At 38.7% G+C, this 26336-nt stretch overlaps 1 protein-coding gene across 2 annotated transcripts; it reads right to left on the bottom strand.

Moving 5' to 3' along the window:
- Positions 1–851: 851 nt before the first annotated feature.
- Positions 852–22612, bottom strand: LOC140679246 (ubiquitin-conjugating enzyme E2 G1-like). Of its 2 annotated transcripts, XM_072914255.1 has the most exons (6): positions 22467–22612; positions 13396–13498; positions 13212–13309; positions 9582–9760; positions 9202–9303; positions 852–2695 (listed from the first exon to the last, which is right to left on the bottom strand). In XM_072914255.1, the coding sequence occupies exons 1-5, from the start codon at positions 22507–22509 to the stop codon at positions 9217–9219; spliced, it is 510 nt and encodes a 169-aa protein (XP_072770356.1). In that variant the 5' UTR covers positions 22510–22612; the 3' UTR covers positions 852–2695; positions 9202–9216. The 2 variants fall into 2 exon arrangements, with proteins under 2 accessions (XP_072770356.1, XP_072770357.1); XM_072914256.1 differs by lacking the exon at positions 852–2695 and having other exon boundaries at positions 9210–9299.
- Between the last annotated feature and the right edge of the window lie 3724 nt (positions 22613–26336).

Below are 26336 nucleotides of genomic sequence, written 5' to 3'. Positions count from 1 at the left end.
GACAGCGAAGCCGGCAGCGTTTCTGGGTGTTGTTGATAAATGGCTTTCGTTTTGCATAGTAGAGATTTAACTTGCACTTACAGATGTAGCGACGAACTGTAGTTACAGTGGTTTTCTGAAGTGTTCCTGAGACCATGTGGTGATATCCTTTACACACTGATGTCATTTTTTGATGCAGTACCGCCTGAGGAATCGAAGGTCACAGCCTTGCCGCTTACGTGCAGTGATTCCTCCAGATTCTCTGAACCTTTTGATGATATTATGGACCGTAGATGGTGAAATCCCTAAATTCCTTACAATAGCTGGTTGAGAACGCATTTGTTGACAAAGTGGTGACCTTCGCCCCATCCTTGTTTGTGAATGACTGAGCATTTCATGGTAGCTGCTTTTATACCCAATCATGGCACCCACCTGTTCCCAATGAGCCTTTTCACCTGTGGGATGTTCCAAATAAGTGTTTGATGAGCATTCCTCAACTTTCGCAGTCTTTTTTTGCCACTTGTGCCAGCTTTTTTGAAACATGTTGCAGGCATCAAATTCCAAATGAGCTGATATTTGCAAAAAATAACAAAGTTTACCAGTTCGAACGTTAAATATCTTGTCTTTGCAGTCTATTCAATTGAATATAGGTTGAAAAGGATTTGCAAATCATCGTATTCTGTTTGTATTTACCATTTACTGGTTCACTGGTTTTGGGTTTTGTAATTCAGACTGCACCTAATACTATTCATGTATGGAAGACAGATGAAATATAGTGAGAACCTTCATCACCTGTGTTGGCAAAGCTCAGCCGATCCGGAAATGTGATACTACAACGTATCAACAAACTTGCAACACAACAAAGTACAAGGAACTTTTTACACACTTTATTTAGCATCAAGTCCAATATACACTGCGTTGACACAAAATGGAAAATCAAACAAGTGATGACATTATGGGGTGGATTACCTGGACACCGTTTTCAGAGCGTATTGCTTGATGACGTTTCAAAAACGCACACTGAATCTGTGCAAAATACAGTGAACACCGGTCAGAGGGGGGTTATGGCAGGTTAGACAAATTCCGACTTAAAACGTTGACAGCAATTACCAAGTCTACACAAGTCAATCTAAGAGTATACGGCACATTCAGGCAGAATGTACATTTTAACGGTAAGCTCCACACACGCACCTCATTCATCCCTGATTGCATGTGCCAAAAGATGCTGCAACATGTTTTGTGTTGTCAGTCTGCATCTGCAGCAGTCATTCCCAATCCAAACTACTAATTTGTTGCGAGAGATCATCAGGAAATGATCCAATCTCACAAAATGATTGTTTATTTACTACAAATATTGTATCTTTGTTTATCTAATCTAGCAATGTACAGGGACAGACAGAACATGTCATTCTCTTCCACAAGATGTTAGTAGGTACATGATCAAATCTGTGTATCCACCTGTTGCCATTCATTTAATATTGTTCTATAGGATACACTTAATTATTAAAAAGCCAATTACAGTGAGGGGGAGGGACAGCGTTTTGCATACCACCACAAAACAATCCAATTGAAAATAGTATTTTCCTTCTCAAGTATTAACATTATATGTAAATTACAGCCCAGATTCCGAACTTTAACTGATATAAGTTAGCTAAATATGCACCGAACAGAACTGATGATTGAAAGCTTTACTTTTTGATCAACTCAAAGTCCTCAGCATCTGAACCCCAGCATTTATACGATGTGTTAACAACTAGTCCGATTCTGCAATGCAGTCCCAAAGTCCCCCGCATGAAGACGTCAACAACCAGACTGAGGTAAACTGAGATACCACAGCAGCACGCACACGCACACAATAATCACAGCTTAGGCTTTTTTCACAGACCCTTTTTGGTTGTGGTAGTTGAAAGACTTCATTAACCAAGAATGGACATAAATTTGGAGTCAGGAATATCACAAGTCTATCCCACCGGCTGATAATTGCAACAGTAATGGAGTTTAATCCTGAGTAGTTGTTACAAATCGAGTGTTAATGTTCGCCATGCGGGTGAAAGCCAACGTACTACGGGAGAGACTCTCACAGTGCAGAATGAGTCATTTTTATCATTTACAACTGCAAGACATAGGGAGAGCTTGAAGGGATCATGCAGATTTGAGAGTCATTGTTCCAAAGTCTAGCGTAGTTATTTTCCAAAGAAAAAACCCAATAAATAAATAAATAAAAGACCTGTGTAAGTGCCACAAAAACTTCATAGACTCTCTTTTTGAAGAAAAAGCCGTCTGTGGAAGTGAAGCCAAAAAAGGCAACAGTGAATTAATGAGAATCTATTGACAGATACAGTATATGCGGGGCTGACATGTATGTAGTAGACATGACAAAGGATGATGCAAATGCAACAGGTTTTCAATTGACTCCCATTTTTGACCACTAAATTGCATAAGAAACCTGGTATAAAGTAGAAACTGTTCAGCAGCAGATAAAAAAGCAAGTTAATTTACAGTAGTGACATAGTTTACATCATTTTTTTTCCCCAAAATAAATAAAATTATACAATTCCAGGTAAGTAAATTTCGCTGGTAGTGTTCTCAAATTGGCTCGTCTTGCGAAAAATGACAACCGCTCACTGAAAGGGGTTGAAGCCAACCAATTCCTTTTGGCTTGCAAAACAAGGGGCGTAGAAGCCTGAGCGTTTCCCTCTGGAGGCATTTCCTTAAACTGGAAAAAAAGAGGATTCATTACCAACATATCCTGAGGAAAGATTACACATGAGTCTTCAAGCAGCAACGCAAAAATGCGGTGTACACAATCCCACTTACTGCAAGCTAAGTCACATTGGCACTTTGGCTACGTTCACACAGCAGGGTTTAGGCTTCATTTGAACATTTTGTTTAATGCAATCTTTTTGTGTAGTCGAAACCCAAATTTTCTTAACCAAATGATTTTGATGGCAAGAATTTTGTCTTTGTAAAGTGAATTATATATATATAGAGAGCTTTACTCAAGAAACTCAAAGCGCTTTACACAGTGAAACCCATTATCTACATCTTTAAGCTACATTTAAACTAGTTTGGGTGGCACTGAGAGCAGATAGGTAAAGTGTCATGCCCAAGGACACATTGGCAGTGACTAGGATGGCGAAAGCAGCGATTGAACCTGGAACCCTCAAGTAGCTGGCACCATAGACATCTTATAAATAGACGCAGCATCGAGCGCTACTGCCTACTGGTGCTGACGAGACGCGGGGCCGCCATCTTGGAGTGGTGATCCGCTCCACTCAGTGCAATTCATTTGGCAGGAGCAATGAACTGTCACATTTAATTCATCTTACCTCACTGAAAACCACTGATTTTCACATGCTATTTTTGTCATACGTGTAGCTATGATAAAGGACACATGTTTTATTATTCATAGTTTGCTTAACAGTAATAGAATATTCTTATATGCTATCAGTGACCAGACGTCCGAGATCAAAACTGGGAATATAATCCCAGAGAAGGGGGGAAAAAACAGTCAGCTATTTTTAAATTGAAGAAACAATATGATTAGGTTATATATACATGTGTATATCCTCCATAAAGAATGTATAAATACATTAGATATCTATATATCTTAGGGACCTATAGACTATCTCTGTTGCTGCAGCAGCAGAGTTTATTCTGTTTTGACACTTTGTATTGATATTTTGTATAACATTCTTCCCTTAAATGATCATGTTTACAGTGATTGTTTTATATGTATTTTTTATGTATGTCGCTTTGGATAAAAGCGTCTGCCAAATACTTAAACATAAACATATATAAACACCTGAAAGTCTTTATATCAGCTAAAACCACCAATCTGTTTCACTGGATTCAGAATAATACCAATATCTGTTTTACCCAAAAATGTTAGTATTTGAATATTGTTACTTGAAGACTTATTCCTGGTTACAATTATACTGTTAAGAAAGTATTGTCTCATACTTTGCCTAAAATGAGAATGCATCATAATCAGTGGCGGCTACGATTCCAGTACTATTGAAGATCTTTGCTCCTTCTCAACTCTGTGATAATATTATTTTCACAAAATACAACCAATAGTACGTTAATGTTAAATCTTACTTGTGAAAAGTAATCCCCTGATTCGTATGTTTAACAGTCCGCTCATTTGAGCAGGAAAACGCTGAACATCAGCCCGGCATCTTTGTTTTCTACCTGTCAACTGTCAGTTTAGGCTGTTCGCCGGCTCCTCATCACCACTTCAAGATGGCGGCCGAATTTCTCGCGTCACAGCAACCAATGCTGCGTCTACTTATAAGATGTCTATGGCTGGCACGGTTGCTCTACCTACCGAGCCACGCCGCATTTGCATTATTTCCTCCCGTTTTTTGTTCATTTGTCTACTACTTATTTTTGCGACTGTCAACTTTGGTAAAAAATTATGACATTTGTCACTTTTGGATGACACCAACGTGACGCGATCCTTCAACGTGCAGTTGCATCGGATACATATCGAATTTATAGAAACATACGAAAAAGGCTTGGGTCGGATTGGAATTTGTATTGTTCACATTGACATGAAATAAAAATCAGATACAGGTCAAGTACGGGTAAAAATTATTTTGCAATTGTCCTGCAGTGTGAGCACAGATTTAGTGTCTCCGTAAAATACAATATTTCTCTCCTGTCACTTGTATGTAGGGATGATGTTCGAAATCGGTTCTCCCGGTTGTTCGATAAGAAAAGAACCGATTCCATGGACTCAAATCCCTTTTTGAGAACCGGTTCCCGTTATCGAGGCCACTATAGTAAAGAAAAAGAGTTGGTTCTTTATTCGAATCCCTGGAAACGAATCCCTTCCCACGTACAGGAAATGCCCTGTGGGACCTGCAATGTTATGCCCATTTGATTGTAAACTCTTACTGACACCTTGTGGCGATATGAAAATACTACGCGTCATTAGTTTGGGCACTTCCGGGTTGAGACAATTGAGAAGTAGACAAATTGCATACTTGCCAACCCTCCCGGATTTTCCGGGAGACACCCGAAATTCAGCGCCTCTCCCGGAAACATCCCAGGACAAATTTTCTCCCGAAAATCTCCCGAAATTCTTTATAAGTTTAAGTACACATTCTGATGGTGGAGCCTAACTCTAAAGTGTTTGTGAGTTGTAGTTTGTATTTGTGAATGAATCCAGTGCACAGCTGCAGTAATCAATACAAAAAGGCGACGTGAGTGCGCAATGTTTATATAGGAACTTCTGATCCTAATTCAGACTCCCAAATTAGAGCTCCCGTTTTCTTATTGATTTTATAATGTATATTTGTATAATGTGTGTGTTCTGAAATAGTGACAGAGAATAGAACAAGGATGGACAATTCAACCCTTAACTCAACAATGAGTAGATGAGTGTTATGTGTGTGTATATGTGTAAATAAATGAACACTGAAATTCAAGTATTTCTTTTATTTATTTATATATATTTATATATATATATATATATATATATATATAGCTAGAATTCACTGAAAGTCAAGTATTTCTTATATATATATATATATATATATATATATATATCTTAACCACGCCCCCAACCACGCCCCCGCCCCACCCCCGACCACACCCCCCACCTCCCGAAATCGGAGGTCTCAAGGTTGGCAAGTATGAAATTGTGTTAGCTCTTACAAGCCTTGGAAAAGATAAGTCTGTAAGTAAACTGTTTAACTTGTTTATGTAACTCAATATTAAGGTGGAAAGTGGTTAAGTTTGATACTAAGATGTTTATTGAAAAACGATTTTTGTGCACTGTTTCAATGGATGTTTTGAGGACTTAAAATGGCTGCCAGTCGTATATTTCCACCATCGAAATAGTTTCAACACTCAGAAGTATTTGTTTGATGATAGTACTCTATATTTGTGTGAAGCTAATATTTACATATTATGTATTACATTTCAGTATGTTAATTGAATCACATAGCTTATACATTTGTCATTGTGTCTATTTCAGTTTAAAAAAAAAAAAAATAGTCCAGTGCAAGACAAAAGTAAAGATAGGAACAGACAAAGCAAGATCAACAACAATAAAGAGCCTAAATAGATTAATCTGCTTTGGATTGTTTGTTAGCTGTCTGCCAAGCTGTATAACCTCAACACGTATAGTGAGGGCAGAACAGGCAATATGCAATTATTGCCAGGCTTCGCTCTCATGTAAGGGGGGAAGAATTGTTGATTGATGACTGTGGTGTTCTTAGTGTCATAGTGTGTGTAGTTAGTATGTTCCAATAGCAGCAGAAGTGCACTTTTTGGAGAGTTGTATTATTTTCAGTTTTGTGCCCAAGGGACTGATTTTATTTAACACTATATTATTATTAATACACCTATAGTGATCACAGAGACAGGTTGTTTTTGTGTTACTGTATATATTTGTTTTTCTGAAAAATCCCACTTAATATAGTTTTTTTATTTTATTTTTTTAGGGGGGGTAACAGTCAATATTTATTTATTTATTTTATTTTATTTTTTTCTTATAAAATAAAAGTGAGCTTTTGTTGAACCAAATATTGTGTTTTTTTCCATATACAACAACCTATCTGGATTCGATAAGAGAATCGATAAGGAATCGGTTCGATAAGAGGATTTGATAATGGGCTCGAACTCAATAATTTCTTATAAAACATCATCCCTACTTGTATGTGCCACTAATTTTTAGATCCGTGATATTTGGCCTTGGTGCAACAGACACAATTAATGCTAAAATACAAAAGGGTCCTGATAATTTCCTCCAGGTATCAAATTTTAAAAATTTGCTAGATTGTAACAAGTCTGCATTGGGATTCAGTCTTGGTTCTGAAATTGGTATTCAAACCGTATAAACTGTGAATCCATTATCACTGCTACATGGATGGCTGCAGTAAGAAATTGTGTTACCTAATTAGATTTCTGGGAATACAATGTCTGTACATGATCTGGAGGAACCGCGCTGGTAAATCCAAAACGGTGCTAAAGTAGGCAACACTGGCAGACCAGCGCATATTAGGTGTGTTAAAACAGAGCTATGATGTCATCTACAGCAGTGGTTCTCAACCTTTTTTCAGTGATGTACCCGCTGTGAACATTTTTTTAATTCAAGTACCCCCTAATCCAGTGGTTCTCAAACTTTTTTTGTCATCCCCCACTTTGGACAAGGGGGAGTTTTCAAGCCCCACCTGCCCCCATCGCCCCAACAGAACGCTAATGCCAAGCTTAACATTTTCAAATTTATTGAACATCAAGTAACATCAAGTTGTATACATTCAAACTCAATAACATAACATAACATCAAGTTCAATAATAAATAAAATAACTGTGCAGCTGTGGTATAACTTGCATCAAGTTCAATAATAAATAAAATAACTAAGCATGACTGACACCAGGTCTATTGCAGCGGGGAGAATGAGCTGCTCAGCAATTGTGTGAGGTGTCATGTACTGTTTTGTCATGTCCGAGCCACCGTAGCATGTGTTCAGTGTGTGACGTCACGGGAGGGAGGGAGAGTTTGGACTCTCGAAGTTGTTAATAAACGGGAGCGATCCGAGGCATTGAGTTGAAACGTGTTGCCTGATTATTATTAAATTAAGACACCTAAATAAGCACATAGGTGAAACCAAGGACATAACATGTGTTTTTTTGCATTGTGCAATTCTGTATGCAACTCTATATGAAGCCATTTGAGCGTTACCGTTTACTGATGTAGCTTTTACCATGCGCTTCTCCTGTTGACGGTACTCTGTCAGTTTTCTTTGAAAGAAATCAAGTGGCTTATTGACGTGATTGGGGTGTGTGGTCTCGAGGTGTCTCTTTAATTTGTTGGGTCTCATGCTGTCTGCTGCTAGCGCTTTTAGACACAGAACACACAGGGGTCTCTCCTCTGCCTCCACCACCACTGCCGTGAATCCAAGAGCAAGATACCCTTCATCATATTTTCTTTTCGGTTGGCTTTATGGTTGATTAGGCCCGTCAGATTTTTTTTTTCTGCAGGCGCTGGCTCTGGCTCTGGCTCTGGCTCGACGACCTTTGAGGTGCCAGTCACAAATGTATCCATTTTGTGTAATTGTGGTCCACACATTAGCCTGCTACCCATCCGCGCGCAAGTTTGATCCGCTTAGCCCCGCCCCCATTAGTTACTGTTGCTATGTCTGTCAAACTTTCGCTCCTACCGAAAAATTTAAAGCCTACAGGAAAAATAAGTAATTTACATTTATTTATATAGCGGATTCCACAGACAGAATCACAAAGTGATTTACAGTGTGTATAAAAAATGAAAGCATAGTAAAAAAAAAAAAAAATCTAAGTATATAATTTAAAAAAAAATAATTAAAGTGAAATGTCCTCCCGTTCCTCGCGCCCCACCTGTCATGTCTCTATTCCCCACCGGTGGGGCGCGCCCCACACTTTGAGAAACGCTGCCCTAATCAGAGCAAAGCATTTTTGGTTGAAAGAGATAAAGAAGTAAAATACAGCACTATGTCATCAGTTTCTGATTTATTAAATTGTACAACAGTGCAAAACATTGCTCATTTGTAGTGGTTTTCTTGAACTATTTTGAAAAAACTTGTTGAAAAATATACAAGTGATTCAATTATAAATAAAGATTTCTACACATAGAAGTAATCATCACCTTAAAGTGCCCTCTTTGGGGATTGTAATAGAGATCCATCTGGATTCATGAACTTAATTCTAAACATTTCTTCACAAAAACAAAATCTTTAACACCAATACTTATGGAACGTGTCCACAAAAAAATCTAGTTGTCAACACTGAATATTGCATTGTTGCATTTCTTTTCACAGTTCTTTTTGACAGACATTTCAGTGAGAAACCTGAGCTTGTGCTTCACTGAGTTTATGAACTTACATTCATATTTTGTTGAAATATTATTCAATAAATATATTTATAAAGGATTTTTTAATTGTTGCTATTTTTGGAATATTTAAAAAAAATCTCACATACCCCTTGGCATACCTTCAAGTACCCCCAGGGGTATGCGTACCCCCATTTGAGAACCACTAATCTACAGCATGGAGTTGGAATGACAAGCTACATTTACAAACAAACAGTCCCATTACAATGTGTTTATGAGTGAGGACAATAAGTAGCCCCTAATCAATTTGTGGCTGTCCAGATGTATGCGTGGCAGGCCACATCAAATAAAGGCTGTATAAAATATGGGCAATATTGTTACATGCAGTAAGAGCCTATACTCACCCTGGAATAGTCAGTCTAGTCAAAAGCCATCTCTTGACTTTTTCTTACACAACGCGCCACTTTCCTCTTGAATTCTCCATTGGGGTCCTCCCTCCATTCTTTCTGTCAGAGAAAAATGATTTTATTTATTCATTCATTAAAGAATGTAAAAAGGGGAGCTACAGCCTTGAAAATCATGCACTGGTCAAAATTCACTGAGGGCTCAATCCAAAAATATGTAGGCCTACATTAGGTTTACTGGACATCAAATTGTCCATAAATGTGAATGGTTGGAACACTTCCGATTTTTTAAAATGACATCCATTGTCAACATCACAGGAGTGAAAAGAGATAAAAGGGTAAAATTAGGATGGTGTAGGGGATATGTAGCTTTAGCTCACCGCAGCATCCACATTTGCTGGGGAATCGCTGTTGGGGTCCGCCAACATGGAGATGACACTAATCATGATTGTCTCGACGGTATGGATCGGCAGCCAGCGCTCCTCAGGCTTTTCATAGCCAAACTTATCCTCTCCGGGTTCATGCAGGATTGAGATGCACACGTCTCCATTTTTTGCAACTGTTTGGGAGAAAATATCAACACATTAACCTGAATAACAAGTTCATCTATTCAAAAGCGACGTGGAACATAAAACACCTAAAACAACGGTCTTTGGATGACTTCTGATGTGTTTTTCCTCTAAAATAAAACATAGGCTAAGGTTTGTTCATTTCCCCTGAATGTTTATACAGTGGAAGCCGCTTATGTCGATAACCCATCTATTTTGATCAATTAATCAAGTCCCTAGTCTGTCCTGTTCCTCATAACGTATTACCAAAACGAGCGCCCTAAAGGGGCTGTTTGCAACTTGCTCAAAGTAAAAAAAAATTAAACCAATAACATAAAAACACTAACAGCTAGTTTATTTCACCATTAGTGGTCTAACAGATCAGTTTTTTAAAGTGTCTATATTTTTGACAATTACTAATTGTATTTAATAAAATGTATCGTCCGCCCGAGGAATTTTGTCAGGCAAATTCAGGAAGCGTGTGCACAAACACTAAAGCAGTCCAAGAGACGCAAAGTACAACTTGCAGTCGAGTTGTCGTTACAATAGGTTACACCAGGTGTCCCCAAACTACAGCCTGCGGGCCTGAATTGCCCCACCAGCGTCCACAATCGGGCCTGTGGCACGTTAAAAAAAAAGTTACAAATGTATTTTTTTTTTATCTGTCCTGTCCAACCGCTCAGTTAAATCATACTCTTGATTAGGGGTGTAACGGTACGTGTATTTGTATTGAACCGTTTCGGTACGGGGGTTCCGGTACGGTTCGGTTCGAAGGTGTACCGAATGAGTTTCCACACGGACATATTAAGTAGCGTAACGCACGTTGTGTAAACAACGCACACCGAGGCACAACACACGGCATGTTAGCAGCTTACGGGCTACGATAGACTGACCATACGTCCACTTTTCACCAAACATGTCCTCTTTTGCGGAGCTGTCAGGGCGGAGTTTTTTAAATGCCTCAAATGTCCGGCATTTTGAGTTAGGGTTGCGTGTATTTTCAATGTACGTTCAGGGTTAAGAAGGGGTTAAAAACAAAACAAATTGTCCGTGCAGCAGCATTGGTGAGGGAGGGGCAGAGACAGAGAGATTGAGAGAGTTATGATAAACTATAAAATATTTTTGGTGGAAGATTTTGCAAATTTGGTAAATAACCCAAAAACTTGTATTTTGTTGTCTTCTTACTGTACCAAAAATGAACCGAACCGTGACCTCTAAACCGAGGTACGTACCGAACCGAAATTTTTGTGTACCGTTACACCCTTAGTTACACCAGGTGTTCCCAAATTACAACCTGCGGGCCTGATTCAGCCCACCAGCGTCCACAATCGGGCCCGCGGCACGGTAAAAAAAAAGTTACAAATGTTTTTTTGTTTTTTTTTAAATCTGTCCTGTCTAACCGCTCAGGCAAATCATACTGTTGATGTACAAAAGAGAAGTATTTGTATTTGACTTTATTAAATGTTTTGATATAATTAGGATTTGGCGCACAAGGAGATAAAAATAAAAAAATAAATAAAAAGAAGACAGAGGGGGAACTCGTAGGGACAAGACAACAAAATACATAAATAAAGCCTTTGCTCCCGAGTCAAAACGTTGGGGACACCTGAGCTATACATTCAATGATAGGCAACATTCATAGCTAAACTTTGTTTAATTACTATAGTTAGCTGAGCAAAAAAAAGCTAATGCGCGTGTCTCTATTCCGTACGAGTGTAGTTACATCAACGAGCTAAAAGCCGGAACAGGGCGGCGTATAATGCTTACAACAATCTGGAACGTCGGGGCTGTCTAGGCATCTGCGTGAAGCTTGCAAGCAGCCCCTTTACCTCGACAATACTTGACCACTCGTCGACATAAAACTTAAGACCCATGGCTTAATTTATGCGAAAAATGGGCATGTTCATGTCGACATGTGTTGTTTTATTGTTAACTCTTAATGTCACTAAGCAGCATGAAACGACTACAGCAACATTACTACTGTCTGGTAGGACCGTGGCAATAAACTAACCTCACAATACGATATAGTAATAATAATATTTAGCTAACGATACAATGTTCAGCCAATGATATCATTTGATACACTTATTTGACTTTTTAAAAGATTTTAAAGGGACATTGTGATTTTGGTGCCATCCTGTAAGTGTTCCATTGACTTGGATTGAATTAAAAAGTAAAATTATTAGGTAATCAATATGACAAAAAATGATTTAAAGATGTGATGAGAAAATTTGCTTCACCTATTGAAACAGTGCAAAGTTTACAACCCTTTAAAAGTAAACCAATTAAGTGCAGTATAAATAATGAAGTGCAACAAAAAATTTAATAGGTAGCCTGTTCTGAACACATTCTTTGACAGGTTATTTTTTTAGTTTGACAGAAAAAATGTGAATGAGACAGTCTCTGACATTTATTGTGTTTTTCCATAGTAACTTTTTTGTCATGCTAAAATAAACAAATGACTTCATTTAAATTAACTTTTACTGTGGAAAATTCTGAATGACTAAAATGAGGGAGGAGTAAATCCTCATATTGTTTTTTTCTTGTTGCATCACTGAGCTAACAAACTATTTGTTTAAAGGGGGACTTCAGTTGTTTGAGTTTTGTTAACATTATGAGTATTGTGTGGATATTGTTAAGTGTCATGCTTTGTTACATCGACGTTTTACATTGGCATTTTAACTCCAGTTGTTTTAGTACAAATTAAACACATTAGCTATGTGCCGATTGGGGGTGAAATAAAAAATGTTTTTCGGTCTATTCCTCTTTAAATTCCCCTTTTTTAATCCATTTTCTTTTCTTTCAAGACTTTTTGACACCAACATTATTACTTTGTTTGACATGTACACCTACTGTGCTTCAGATTGGATGTGAATGGGAATTAATGTGGCGATACTAGCAACTGAAAAATGGATACTTCCTTAGGAAACAAATCGATATATAGAGCAAAATCGATCAAATCACCTAACCCTACTGTCTATTTACACAGCATTAACATGTGTGCACAGAGACTTTATATTTAGGGCAAAGTAAGTTTCAAAATAAAAGCATGGCTATATCAACAAGGATTCTATCAAAGCAACTAAACAAATGCAACTCGACTGCTTATGTCAACGTCAGTCAACTCATCCAGAATTTTCGCCACATTCTGGTTCCAATGTCGCTACCAAGGGGAAACCAACAAGATAGTTGCGACTATTTTTAAATTCCTGTCAGACAAATAAATGGTAATGTGGGTCTTTACTTTAGCATTCATATGGAAATTACGCATTTTTCTATAGGCCCAGGTTTTCACTTACCACAAAAAAAAGTGAACCAAAAAGGGGTGTAGGGTGTCATCTTCCCCCATTTCATAATGCCATTGCTTAAGGTAACAAAGAACTTGGGCTTGAAAAATGTCCACAAATCAGCCAAACCAAGTGTATGTCCCAAACCCAGTGTATGTGAGTTCTTAGTGTTTACCATTTGGATGCCAGATTTCAGTTATGAACTTCATCTTTGGAGGTCGTAGAGGATAATCATATGGAAAGGTTAAATATGCTTTAAAAAATCCTCCTTCACTGTAATAGAAATACAGGACAAAGTTTGAAAATATTGAAAAAAAAAACACATTTATCATTTGAACGGAAAATAACTGCAGACTTACAAAAGAGTATCCTGGGGACCAATGATCACAACTTCCCATTTATATATGTCGTCATCATCTATCAGACCTGCTGAAAAGCCCTCCACAGGGTTCTTGTTGAGCTCTGTAAAAGAGTGAAAGGGATATTTTAAACATTTCAGTCGCACAAATTTAAAAACTGCCCCTTCACACACAACAACACAAATGCGGTCCTCTCCAAGGTTTCTCATAGTCATTCACATCGACGTCCCACTGGAGTGAGTTTTTCCTTGCCCTTATGTGGGCTTTGTACCGAGGATGTCGTTGTGGCTTGTGCAGCCCTTTGAGACACTTGTGATTTAGGGCTATATAAATAAACATTGATTGATTGATTGATTGATTGATTGAACAACAGAGATGTATGACAGGGAAAATACACCGTAGAAACTTAAATGAGCTTTCAGAGCCAGAGTATCTTTGGCAAATTATCAAATTACAATGGGATGTATGAAATCAAAGCTGTATCATTTGGAATTTACACAATGTTAAAAGTAGGCCTGGAAGTTGGACACTTTTGTTCTTCGGACTGATTACCCGAAGGCGTCGTTTCTATGACAAACCACACCGTTAATGTCGACATGCAATATTGTTAACTTCTACCGTTTGCTAAGCAGTGTGCAATCACAGAAACATAACTACTATTCCGCTTAGTTAAGTAGCAAAGTATCTTCCTGTTAAAGCATAGAAGTATTAAAATAGATTAGACTACATCAACTAACAAAATGCCCACATTTCATTTTTCTATTTTAAATTGCTAGCCACCTAAGGAAAGATTTGCGCAGCATGTACAAAAGTTTTATTGTCATTGTAGTCAAAATATACAACATTACCGCAGCTCTGTTAGATAAGAGTATAAAATATGTTAAAACAGAAGAATAAAAATAAGCACAAATGGAAAAAACAATCGGTTCGCAGCCGAGTGTGAAGCGACTGGGATGGGAATCAGCACCTCCAAGTCCGAGTCCATGGTTCTCTCCCGGAAAAGGGTGGAGTGCCATCTCCGGGTTGGGGAGGAGATCTTGCCCCAAGTGGAGGAGTTCAAGTACCTCGGAGTCTTGTTCACGAGTGGGGGAAGAGTGGATCGTGAGATCGACAGGCGGATCGGTGCGGCGTCTTCAGTAATGCGGACACTGTATCGATCCGTTGTGGTGAAGAAGGAGCTGAGCCGGAAGGCAAAGCTCTCGATTTACCGGTCGATCTACGTTCCCATCCTCACCTATGGTCATGAGCTTTGGGTCATGACCGAAAGGACAAGATCACGGGTCCAAGCGGCCGAAATTAGTTTCCTCCGCCGAGTGGCGGGGCTCTCCCTTAGAGATAGGGTGAGAAGCTCTGTCATTCGAAGGGAGCTCAAAGTAAAGCCGCTGCTCCTCCACATCAAGAGGAGCCAGATGAGGTGGTTCGGGCATCTGGTCAGGATGCCACCCAAACGCCTCCCTAGGAAGGTGTTTCGGGCACGTCCGACCGGTAGGAGGCCACGGGGAAGACCCAGGACACGCTGGGAAGACTATCTCTCCCAGCTGGCCTGGGAACGCCTCGGGATCCCCCGGGAGGAGCTGGACGAAGTGGCTGGGGAGAGGGAAGTCTGGGCTTCCCTGCTTAAGCTGCTGCCCCCGCGACCCGACCTCGGATAAGCGGAAGAAGATGGATGGATGGAAAAAACAATGTCAACGAAATGCCGTAGGTACAAAAATATTTTACTATCACACACTCTCCTTGTGTCTCTGGCCAAAGTCACAAGCAGATGTGCAAGCATGACTAGTTTCGGTTTTGATTTAAACTACTTATGTTGACATAAACGGATTCCACTATACAGTATGATGGTGAACATGATTTTTTTTACTGACTCAAGTACGGTACCTATGATTTTACCATGAATTGATTAATGTGGACGAGTTTAACAAGTTGAAAAACTTATTCGGGTGTTACCATTTAGTGGTCAATTGTACGGAATATGTACTGTACTATCTACTAATAAAAGTTTCAATCAATCAAAAAAAAAAAATGTATACCATGATTCACTCAACAAAGGGCATGTGCAGAACCTTGCACATGATTGGCGACCGCACAAGTCTCGCCGTCATTCGTCAACCGCCACAAGCATGCGTAGAAACTCGCACATACCTAACAAGTACTCCCATTTAATAACGCCTGCAAAAGTTAATGGTGCACAGCTTGAGAGGTAACAATATTGATTTTACAATTGTGAAAACAAGGATAAGTTCATTTTGTCTTGATAAACTGCAGCCTTCATTCACAGCAGTATTTGAAATAACTCCCACGCTCTCTTTCTGTCAAGCCTGGTGATGTGATGGGATTCCATTCCGTCAATTACATATTCACCGTCATAATAGTTAATAGTGTTGTAGTTTTCGTGTACCACTCCTCTTGTCCCAAAATGTGAAGTGAATTGACTCAAAGCGCTTTACATAGTGAATGAAACCCATTATCTAAGTTACATTTAAACCAGGTGGGTGAAGTGTCTTGCCCAAAGACATAACAGCTGTGACTGGGATGGCAGAAGCGGTGATCGAACCTAGAACCCTCAAGTTGCTGGCACGGCCGCTCTACCAACCAAGCCACGCTATATAAAATAAAAACTAAATGCAAAAAAAACAATGCAATATCAAATAAAATAAGTTAAGTTAAAGTATTTATTCATCATTTACCAAAGATTGTCACACACACTAGGTGTGGTGAAATTTGTCCTCCGCATTTTACCCATCCCCTTGTTCACCCCTTGGGAGGTTGGTGATTTAACCCCCAATTCCAACCCTTGATGCTGAGTGCCAAGCAGGGAGGTAATGGGTCCCATTGTTATAGTCTTTGGTATGACTAGGCCGGGGTTTGAACCATACTTGCCAACCCTCACGATTTTCCCGGGAGACTCCCGAATTTCAGTGCCCCTCCCGAAAATCTCCCAGGGCAACCATTCTCCCGAATTTCTCCCGATTTCCACCCGGACAACAATATTGGGGGCGTGCCTTAAAGGCACTGCCTTTAGCGTCCTCTCTCACCTGAAACCTTCACCCCTTAACAGCCGCATGTTGTCCAGGCGTCCGCTTTTCCTCCATATAAACAGCGTGCCGGCCCAGTCACATAATAATGTAGTGTTGGACGGGTTTAACAATGCTCTTTACTCGAAGATGTCAAGAAATGCTGACACGTTGTATGATCTTTTAACTGGTTTAATGATAACATTAATTTCAAGCACACACACACACACAAGTGAATGCAACGCATTCTTGGTCAACAGCCATACATGTCACACTGAGGGTGGCCGTATAAACAACTTTAACACTGTCACAAATATGCGCCAAACTGTCAACCCACATCAAACAAGAATGACAAACACATTTCGGGAGAACATCCGCACCGTAACACAACATAAAAACTACAGAACAAATACCCAGAACCCCTTGCAGCACTAACTCTTCCGGGACGCTACAATAACATCTACGGCTTTTGGAGCTCAGTGCACAACTGCACACACAACAAGATGGAGACGAAGCATAAGAACGAAGAAGAGACATGGCGACGACGAGTAAGAAGAAGAAATACGCTTGCAAGTTCCGAAATTATTGGAAAAAATAATTTAATGTCATCCAGGACAGCTCGAAGGGTAAGGGTATGCTGCCTGCACCTCAACCCCAAAAGTGCACTAATAAGCTTGTTTTAATATGTCTCTGACAATCTTGCACTTTCTGTTTTGAAATTACATGTGAATGTTTGTGCCACTGCTTAATAAATATAGTTTTGGTAAATTGACTTACCGTATTTCCTTGAATTGCCGCCGGGTATATATTATCCGCATGCCTCGTTTTACCGCCGGATCAAACTCGTTTTGCAAAATAATTAGCGCATGCTTAGAATTAGCGCATGCTTAGAATTAGCGCATGCTTAGAATTAGCGTATGCTTAGAATTACTGCTGGGTCAAACTTGTTTAGCAAAATAATTAGCGCATTTCTCGTTTTACCGCCGGGTCAAACTCGTTTCGCAGAATAATTAGCATATGCCTCGTTTTACCGCCGGGTCAAACTCGTCACGTCAGAAGTGACACTTCACCTTTCAAGGCATCATTTTCCAAAATGGAGGAGGCTAATTTCAATAATTTAAAATCAAATAAAGGGAAGAAGATAAAGAGCTATTCAGTAGGATTTAAGGTCAAAGCTATTGAATATGCTAAAAAGAACAGTACAAATGTTTTATTAATATGGCTGCGTGTGTCAAATATGAGTCAATAAATGACTCCCCCCTCATGGTGGTAGAGGGCGCTAGTGATCCCAGGAATCATTCTTGCGACTACTCGGCTGCAGAAGAAGTGACAACAACAGTTTTCTAAACTGGACTTTCAATCGAAGCAGGAGGTAATAATTAAAGGAAGATCTCCATCGAGACAGAGAGACTTTTAAAACTGAAGAAAGATAAGGAAGACTTCTATAAACAAGTTATCGATGCTTTTGTTCAGAAGGAGCGGCGCATGGACTTCATTTATAAGTAAAGGTAAGACCATAATAACGTTTTTTTTATTAAATGTGCTTTTCATGATGGTATCCTTACATCACACTCAAATTTATAAGCGCAGGCCTAAATTTACCGCATGCCTTTGGTAAGCGCCGGAGTGAGAAGAGGTTTTAAATTTCTAAGCGCAGGCCTAAATTTACCGCATGCCTTTGGTAAGCGCCGGAGTGAGAAGAGGTTTTACACTAATTACCGCCCCAGCGCTAATTCAAGGAAATACGGTAGTTGTGATTTCCCTCTCTGCATGAAAGTTTAAAATGAGCATATATTAATGCAGTATGAACAAGAATTTATTCCCAAGAAAAACAGCACGGGCTCCATCATCTGGTGGGGGTTTGGCTTCAAGCGGGAATATGTCGAACAGACAACCGCAATTTGTCAAGTGTGGGGCAAAAGCGTTGCTACAAAAAGTAGCATTACCGCTAATGTGTAGCATCATTTGAAAAGTCACCCGCTAGAGAATGAAGAGTGCTTGAAACTCTGCATGTCAACATCTCCGTTCGATGCCACACCAACAAAACATTTCCACATCAACACCGTATGAAAAAAATAGTCAACAACAGAAGGAGATAACGTCCGCAGGAACCTATCACATTATTTGATTTCCTGTTATACAGTTAATTTTTATTTGACAGTTATTGAAATATCTTGTGTAACATCATGCACAAAAGTGCACTTTATTTGCTTTAAACCAGGGGGTGCTCAATACGTAGATCGCGATCTACCAGTCGATCGCAAAGGTAGTATTGGTAGATCGCATTACATTAAAAAAAAAAAATTGCATTACATTAAAAAAAAAAAAAAAAATTGACGCCAGCCTATCATCCATCCCGTCTTTTGATTGATAAACAGGGCAGCCAGTCAGATGACATCTTCGTTTTTCTGACACTTAGGTCACTGCGCATGCGCAAACAACGGCGCTCAGTGCAGCAAAGCTAACAAGCTTGTCAGCGAGTTACCGCCAATTTTCAGCCCTCGGTTTTTTCTCTTAAGGGTATTAAAATGAGTGGGGGAGCTGGACCAAGTAAGAAGACAAAAACGTATCACTTTCATGCGGAATGGGAGGAGGACTTTTTTTTTCACCATGACATTTTCGAAGTGCGTTTGCCTCATCTGCCAATCTGCCATCGCAATACCAAAGAAGGGAAATGTGGAGCGGCATTTTTGGACTATTCATGGAAAATACGACACCGACTTAAAGTTAAAGTACCAATGATTGTCACACACACACTGGGTGTGGTGAAATTTGTCCTCTGCATTTGACCCATCCCCTTTGATCCCCCCCTGGGAGGTGAGGGGAGCAGTGGGCAGCAGCGGTGCCGCGCCCGGGAATCATTTTTGGTGATTTAACCCCCAATTCCAACCCTTGATGCTGAGTGCCAAGCAGGGAAGTAATGGGTCCCATTTTTATAGTCTTTGGTATGACTCGGCCGGGGTTTGAACTCACAAACTACCGATCTCAGGGCAGACACTCTAACCACTAGGCCGCTGAAAAGCGAGCTGAGAAAGAGAAAGGTGAAAGAACTGAAATCCCAGTTGTCCGGACAGCAGTCATTTTTCACACAACAAACTTCAAAAGCGAAAGTCGCCACCGAAGCATCATTCCGGGTGAGTCACATCATCGTTAATAACAATAAGTCCTTCCAAGACGGAGAGATAGTAAAGGAGGCATTCGTTGAAGCAGCTGACTCATTGTTCCGAGACTTTAAAAATAAGGCAGAAATATTGTCTTCGATATAAAGAATCCTCAATATATTTAGAAATAAATATATGTATTGCATTTTTGTAGTAGGTACATCATTTTGACTTGATCATTTTATAAGTAGCTTGCATGCTGAAAAAGTGTGAGCACCCCTGATTCTTGTATTATCATTAAACACCTTTAATTTATTAACAATATTAACTATAGGTGTTAAACATGCTTACATTATCATTAAACACCTTTAACTTGTTAACAAAAACATATATTTCATAAATAAGTAAACATAAATTACATATACCGTATATTACCAAATAGTAGCCCGGGCGTTTATTTCACAAAATCGATTTTGGAGACAGGCGTTTAAAAGAAGCAGGCGGTTATTTGCACAAGGCTTTTATTTATTTTTGCACCAGCCTGCACCAGGCCATTATTTGGTTACAATGGTTACTGTCCAGTATTTTTTTTTCGTACAAAAAACTTTAAATGTAAAAGCTATTGTAAACATACAAACAAAAAAACAAGAGATCAACATGAGGTAGGCTATCAAAAGACAAGAGATCAACAGGGCCTCAACATGGCAGTAGTGCAACAATTGTCAAATAGAATACCAATACTAAAAATAAATAAACTTTTTAAATAAAGCAGCCTACCGGGAAAAATAAAAATTATGGTACCAAGTACCCAAGTATAAAACCCACCATCAAAACAGAACAATAATACTGTCACTTAAATAAAATAAAGGCTACAGTACTCCAAGTTTTAAATAAAGCAGCATACAGGAAAAATAAAATTATGGTACCAAGTACTCTATAAAACCATAAAAACAATAATACTGCAGCAAACGCAACCCCAGTAGCATTTTAATCTAAATTATGCAAATAACAGCCCATGGGCGGCTATTTGGACATAGGCGGTTATTAGGAAGAGGCGGTTAATTGACAAAATGGGGTCAGACCCCGGGCGGCTATTAGGACATGGGCGGTTATTTGCCCAAGGGCGTTTATTTGGTAATATACGGTATATGAATGAGGTAGATCCCCACGACTTGATCAATTGAAAAGTAGCTCGCCTGCAGAAAGAATGTGAGCACCCCTGCTTTAAACTATTGTAGTGGTGTTCTGTACAAAAAGTGCACTTTAAGTTAGTGTTGTTTTGATATGTCATCTTAGTGACATCATGCACAAAAGTGCACTAATAGCTTGTTTTAAAAATGTCTCTGACAATCTTGCACTTTAGGTTTGGAAATGACATGAATGTTTGTGCCACTGTTTAATAAATACAGTTTTGGTCAATTGACTTAGTTGTGATTTCCCTCTCTGCATGAAAGTTTAACGTGGTTTGTGGAACTCCCCCTGGTGTTGTGGTTATGGCGGTCATTTACGTTATGGAAGTAGTTTAATCCAGTAGTTTTAATCCTTGCAGTCAATCCATGATTGCAAAATAATCTATGCTTTTGATTGATTGATTGAAACTTTTATTAGTAGATTGCACAGTACAGTACATATTCCGTACAATTGACCACTAAATGGTAACACCCCAATAAGTTTTTCAACTTGTTTAAGTCGGTGTCCACTAACATGCTATTTAGGCTTGCAGTATGTACATATTGCACCATTATGCCTCTTTGTAGGTATATTTGAGCTAATTTATTTTCCTTTACTGTTATGTCCTCTGTGTATTTCATTTATATTTGCATGTCTCATATGACACATTATCTGTATGTAATGAGGCTGCATTTCTCATAGCCGTTTGTGTGCCATGTTCTTCCAGACCACAGCAAACGTTACCCAGCTCGCAAAGATTGTAATAAATCCATTATAGGAAGACAGTGTTACGCCTCCATTTTACTAATGATTTCCAATGTTGCAAAAATGTGTAGAATAAACATTAAAATACAACATTTCTGTCAACAAAGATTTGCATCAGCCTTTGATAGTATCCCAGGAATCATTCTTTCGACTACTCGGCTGCAGAAGAAGTGACAACAACAGTTTTCTAAACTGGACTTTCAATCGAAGCAGGAGGTAATAATTAAAGGAAGATCTCCATCGAGACTTTTAAAACTGAAGAAAGATAAGGAAGACTTCTATAAACAAGTTATCGATGCTTTTGTTCAGAAGGAGCGGCGCATGGACTTCATTTATAAGTAAAGGTAAGACCGTAATGAAGTTTTTTTTATTAAATGTGCTTTTCATGATGGTATCCTTACATCACACTCAAATTTATAAGCGCAGTTTAAAATGAGCATATATTAATGCAGTATGAAGAAGAATGTTTTAATGTAGACACATAGAATCATCATACTGGTGTGATTATATGCATCAAGTGTTCATTCAAGGCTAAGGCAAAATATCGAGATGTATATCGTGTATCGTGACATGGCCTAAAAATATCGAGATATTAATAAAAGGCCAAATCGCCCAAGCCTAACTCCATACAAAAAATCGTTTATTTTGAATCTACAAAAGAGCAACTCTGATGAAAGAAGCATGAGTTATTGAAGAAGATGAGTCCATGCACTGATAATTCCTTTGTTCCGTCAGCTAACTGGATGCCAACTTGCTAGCCCGTTAGCAAGTGCACTCAAACATCATATAATGATTTTATTAAAAAATCGTATCATTACTATTCTCACGGGGCATCGCAGTCATCGCTATATTGGCAGCTTCGCCCAGGAAGTCATTTTGATACTTAGGTTGATATTTTTTTGGCCTTATTTGTATCGCGTCAACATGATAGCATTGCCCAGCTAAGATGCTAACGTTAGCTGGAAGCTACGTAAACTTTGCATTCACTCATTTCTCACCCGCATACTGACGTTCATTTTACCTGCTAGTTGTTTTCGAAGAAGTAACGCTGATTGTTCGGTCATGGTATGTATACGCTATTGGGGGAAAAAAAAGGCTTTACAAATACTCTGAGGTAGCCCAGATTCTCTTTCCCTCTGTGTTTTGACACAACGTTCAGCTGCTGGCTTTCGCAGTGCGCATGCGTGCATATTGTTGACACGGCGTGTGAGAGTCCGCAGGACAATTTATAACAGGAGGTGTCCAAAGTTAGATCTTTTCAGCACAAAGCTCGTTTTTTTTGGACTTTGGAATATTCTCAAAATTAAACCCTTAAATCAAACACCAATTGCTATTGATATGTCTTATTGTTGCTCCAATTTGACGTGTCTACTGCTCATTAGTGTTAATATGGAAGTAGAATTGTCTCACATCAACTTATATACATCAGTATGATATTAATACGTATGCATATATTAATAAATATACAAATACAAGTACAAATGTGATATACAAATAAATAAATAATTTGTATAAATAAACGCGTATTTGTAAATATATTTTTGAGATTTGAAAATATATATAGAGATGTCCAATAATGGCTTTTTTGCCGATATTCCGATATTGTCCAACTCTTAATTACCGATTCCGATATCAACCGATACAGATATATACAGTCGTGGAATTAACACATTATTATGCCTAATTTTGTTGTGATGCCCCGCTGGATGCATTAAACAATGTAACAAGGTTTTCCAAAATAAATCAACTCAAGTTATGGAAAAAAATGCCAACATGGCACTGCCATATTTATTATTGAAGTCACAAAGTGCATTATTTTTTTTTTAACATGCCTCAAAACAGCAGCTTAGAATTTGGGACATGCTCTCCCTGAGAGAGCATGAGGAGGTTGAGGTGGGCGGGGTTGGGGGAGCGGGGTTGAGGTGGGTAAGGGGGTAGGGGGGGTGTATATTGTAGCGTCCCGGAAGAGCTAGTGCTGCAAGGGCTTCTGGGTATTTGTTCTGTTGTGTTTATGTTGTGTTACGGTGCGGATGTTCTCCCAAAATGTGTTTGTCATTCTTGTTTGGTGTGGGTTCACAGTGTGGCGCATATTTGTAACAGTGTTAAAGTTGTTTATACGGCCACCCTCAGTGTAACCTGTATGGCTGTTGACCAAATATGCGTTGCATTCACTTGTGTGTGTGAAAAGCCGTAGATATCATGTGACTGGGCCGGCACGCAAAGGCAGTGCCTTCAAGTTTTTCTTGGTGCTCTGTACGTCTCCCTACGTCCGTGTACCAATCCGTACAGCGGAGTTTTAAAAAGTCATACATTTTACTTTATGAAACCGATACCGATAATTTCCGATATCACATTTTAAAGCATTTATCGGCCGATAATATCTGTATATATCTAAATATATACAATAAATAAAATGTATAAATATAAAAATGTGACATACAAATAAATCAAGAATTTGTATAAATAAATGTGTATTTGTAAAAATATTTTTGATGATATGTATATAAATATGCTTGATTTTGTATTTGTATTAAATTTGAATATGTGGATCGCTTTTTTTTTTTTTTTTTGCCCTGCGATGAGGTGGCGACTTGTCCAGGGTGTACACCGCCTTCCGCCCGATTGTAGCTGAGATAGGCTCCAGCGCCCCCCGCGACCCCAAAGGGAATAAGCGGTAAAAAATGGATGGATGGATGGATCGCTTTTTTTGCTTATGTCGATGAGACATTCCAACCACATTGCACAAATAAATGTGACCTACACACTCCCCTGAACAACCAGCATAGGGCACTGCAGCCAGAGCGGTCTGTGTCACAGAGCATTATATATATATATATATATATATATATATATATATATATATATATATATATATATATATATATATATATATGTATATATATGTATATATATATATATATATATATATATATATATATATATATATATATATATATATATATATATATATATGTATATATATATATATATATATATATATATATATATATATATATATATATATATATATATATATATATATATATATATGCATTATATGCGGCAGCACGGTGGCGGAGGGGTTAGTGCGTCTGCCTCACAATACTGCGCTCGGGATCTTTCTGTGTGGAGTTTGCATGTTCTGCCCGTGACTGCGTGGGTTCCCTCCGGGTACTCCGGCTTCCTCCCACCTCCAAAGACATGCACCTGGGGATAGGTTGATTGGCAACACTAAATTGGCCCTAGTGTGTGAATGTGAGTGTGAATGTTGTCTGTCTATCTGTGTTGGCCCTGCGATGAGGCAGTGACTTGTCCAGGGTGTACACCGCCTTCCGCCCGAATGCAGCTGAGATAGGCTCCAGCACCCCCCTGCGACCCCAAAAGGGACAAGCGGTAGGAAATGGATGGATGGATGGATGAATTAATATAAATATGCTGGATGAATATAAATATGCTGGATTTTGTATTTGTATTGAATTTGCATATGTGGATCTTTTTTTTGCTTTTGTGTTGATGAGACATTTCTACCACAAACCAGATGCACAAATAAATGTGACCTACACACTCCCCTGAACAACCAGCAAAGGGCACTGCAGCCAGAGCGGTCTGGGTCACAGAGCATTTTATATATATATATATATATATATATATATATATATATATATATATATATATATATATATATATATATATATATATATATATATATATATATATATATATATATATATATATATGCGACAGCACGGTGGAGAGGGGGTTAGTGCGTCTGCTTCACAATACGAAGGTCCTGGGTTCGATCCTGCGCTCGAGATCCTTCTGTGTGGAGTTTGCATGTTTTCTCCGGGTACTCCGGCTTCCTCCCACCTCCAAAGATATGCACCTGGGGATAGGTTGATTGGCAACAAACAATGAACTAACTAATATGATCAACTTTGAGAAACTGTTCAAACACTAAGTGTTCACAAGTACCAAGAAGAATCTTGATAAAAATGTAAAGCCCTATCAAAAAGGAGATAATCTTATTCATCTCATGTGAACCATAAATTACTTAACTATTTATTTATGAGAACTTTGATTATTGTTCATTTATGTGTTTAGTAATTGATTACTTACTCATCGTATTAATTAATTAATGTATTATGTATTTATTTATATACTGTTGTTTTACATTTAGTGGTCAATTGTACGGAATATGTACTGTACTGTGCAATCTACTAATAAAAGTTTCAATCAATCAATCAAAAGCATAGATTATCTTGCAATCATGGAGTGACTGCAAGGATTAAAACTACTGGATTAAACTACTTCCATAACGTAAATGACTGCCATAACCACAACACCAGGGGGAGTTCCACAAACCACGTTAAACCCAGATTCCGATCTAACAAAGGTCTTAACTCATTCTCCTTCTATGCCACATCAATATGGAATGCACTCCCAACAGGTGTAAAAGAAAGTGCATCTCTATCCTCCTTCAAAACCGCACTAAACAACACCTCCAGGCAACTTCAACCCTTGACTAACACCCTCCCCCCTCCACATCCCACCTTCCCGGATTGTAAATAACCAAATGTAAATAATCAAATGTATTTTTAATGTATATACTTGTTCTTATGCTATCTGATCTCACTATGTTCTCTGCTCGCTGTACATATCCTACCAAGTCAGACCTACACTGTTTCAAAGTCCATTGAAACAGTGTAGGTCCATATGCGGTCCTCTCCAAGGTTTCTCATAGTCATTCACATCGACGTCCCACTGGGGTGAGTTTTTCCTTGCCCTTATGTGGGCTTTGTACCGAGGATGTCGTTGTGGCTTGTGCAGCCCTTTGAGACACTTGTGATTTAGGGCTATTAAAATAAACATTGATTGATAAACATTGATTTCT

Source organism: Nerophis lumbriciformis, linkage group LG12, assembly GCF_033978685.3.
Source record: "Nerophis lumbriciformis linkage group LG12, RoL_Nlum_v2.1, whole genome shotgun sequence".
NCBI classification, from domain to species: domain Eukaryota; kingdom Metazoa; phylum Chordata; class Actinopteri; order Syngnathiformes; family Syngnathidae; genus Nerophis; species Nerophis lumbriciformis.
The sequence above is the reverse complement of the archived record's forward strand: the minus strand, read 5'-3'. Positions and strand labels throughout refer to the sequence as shown.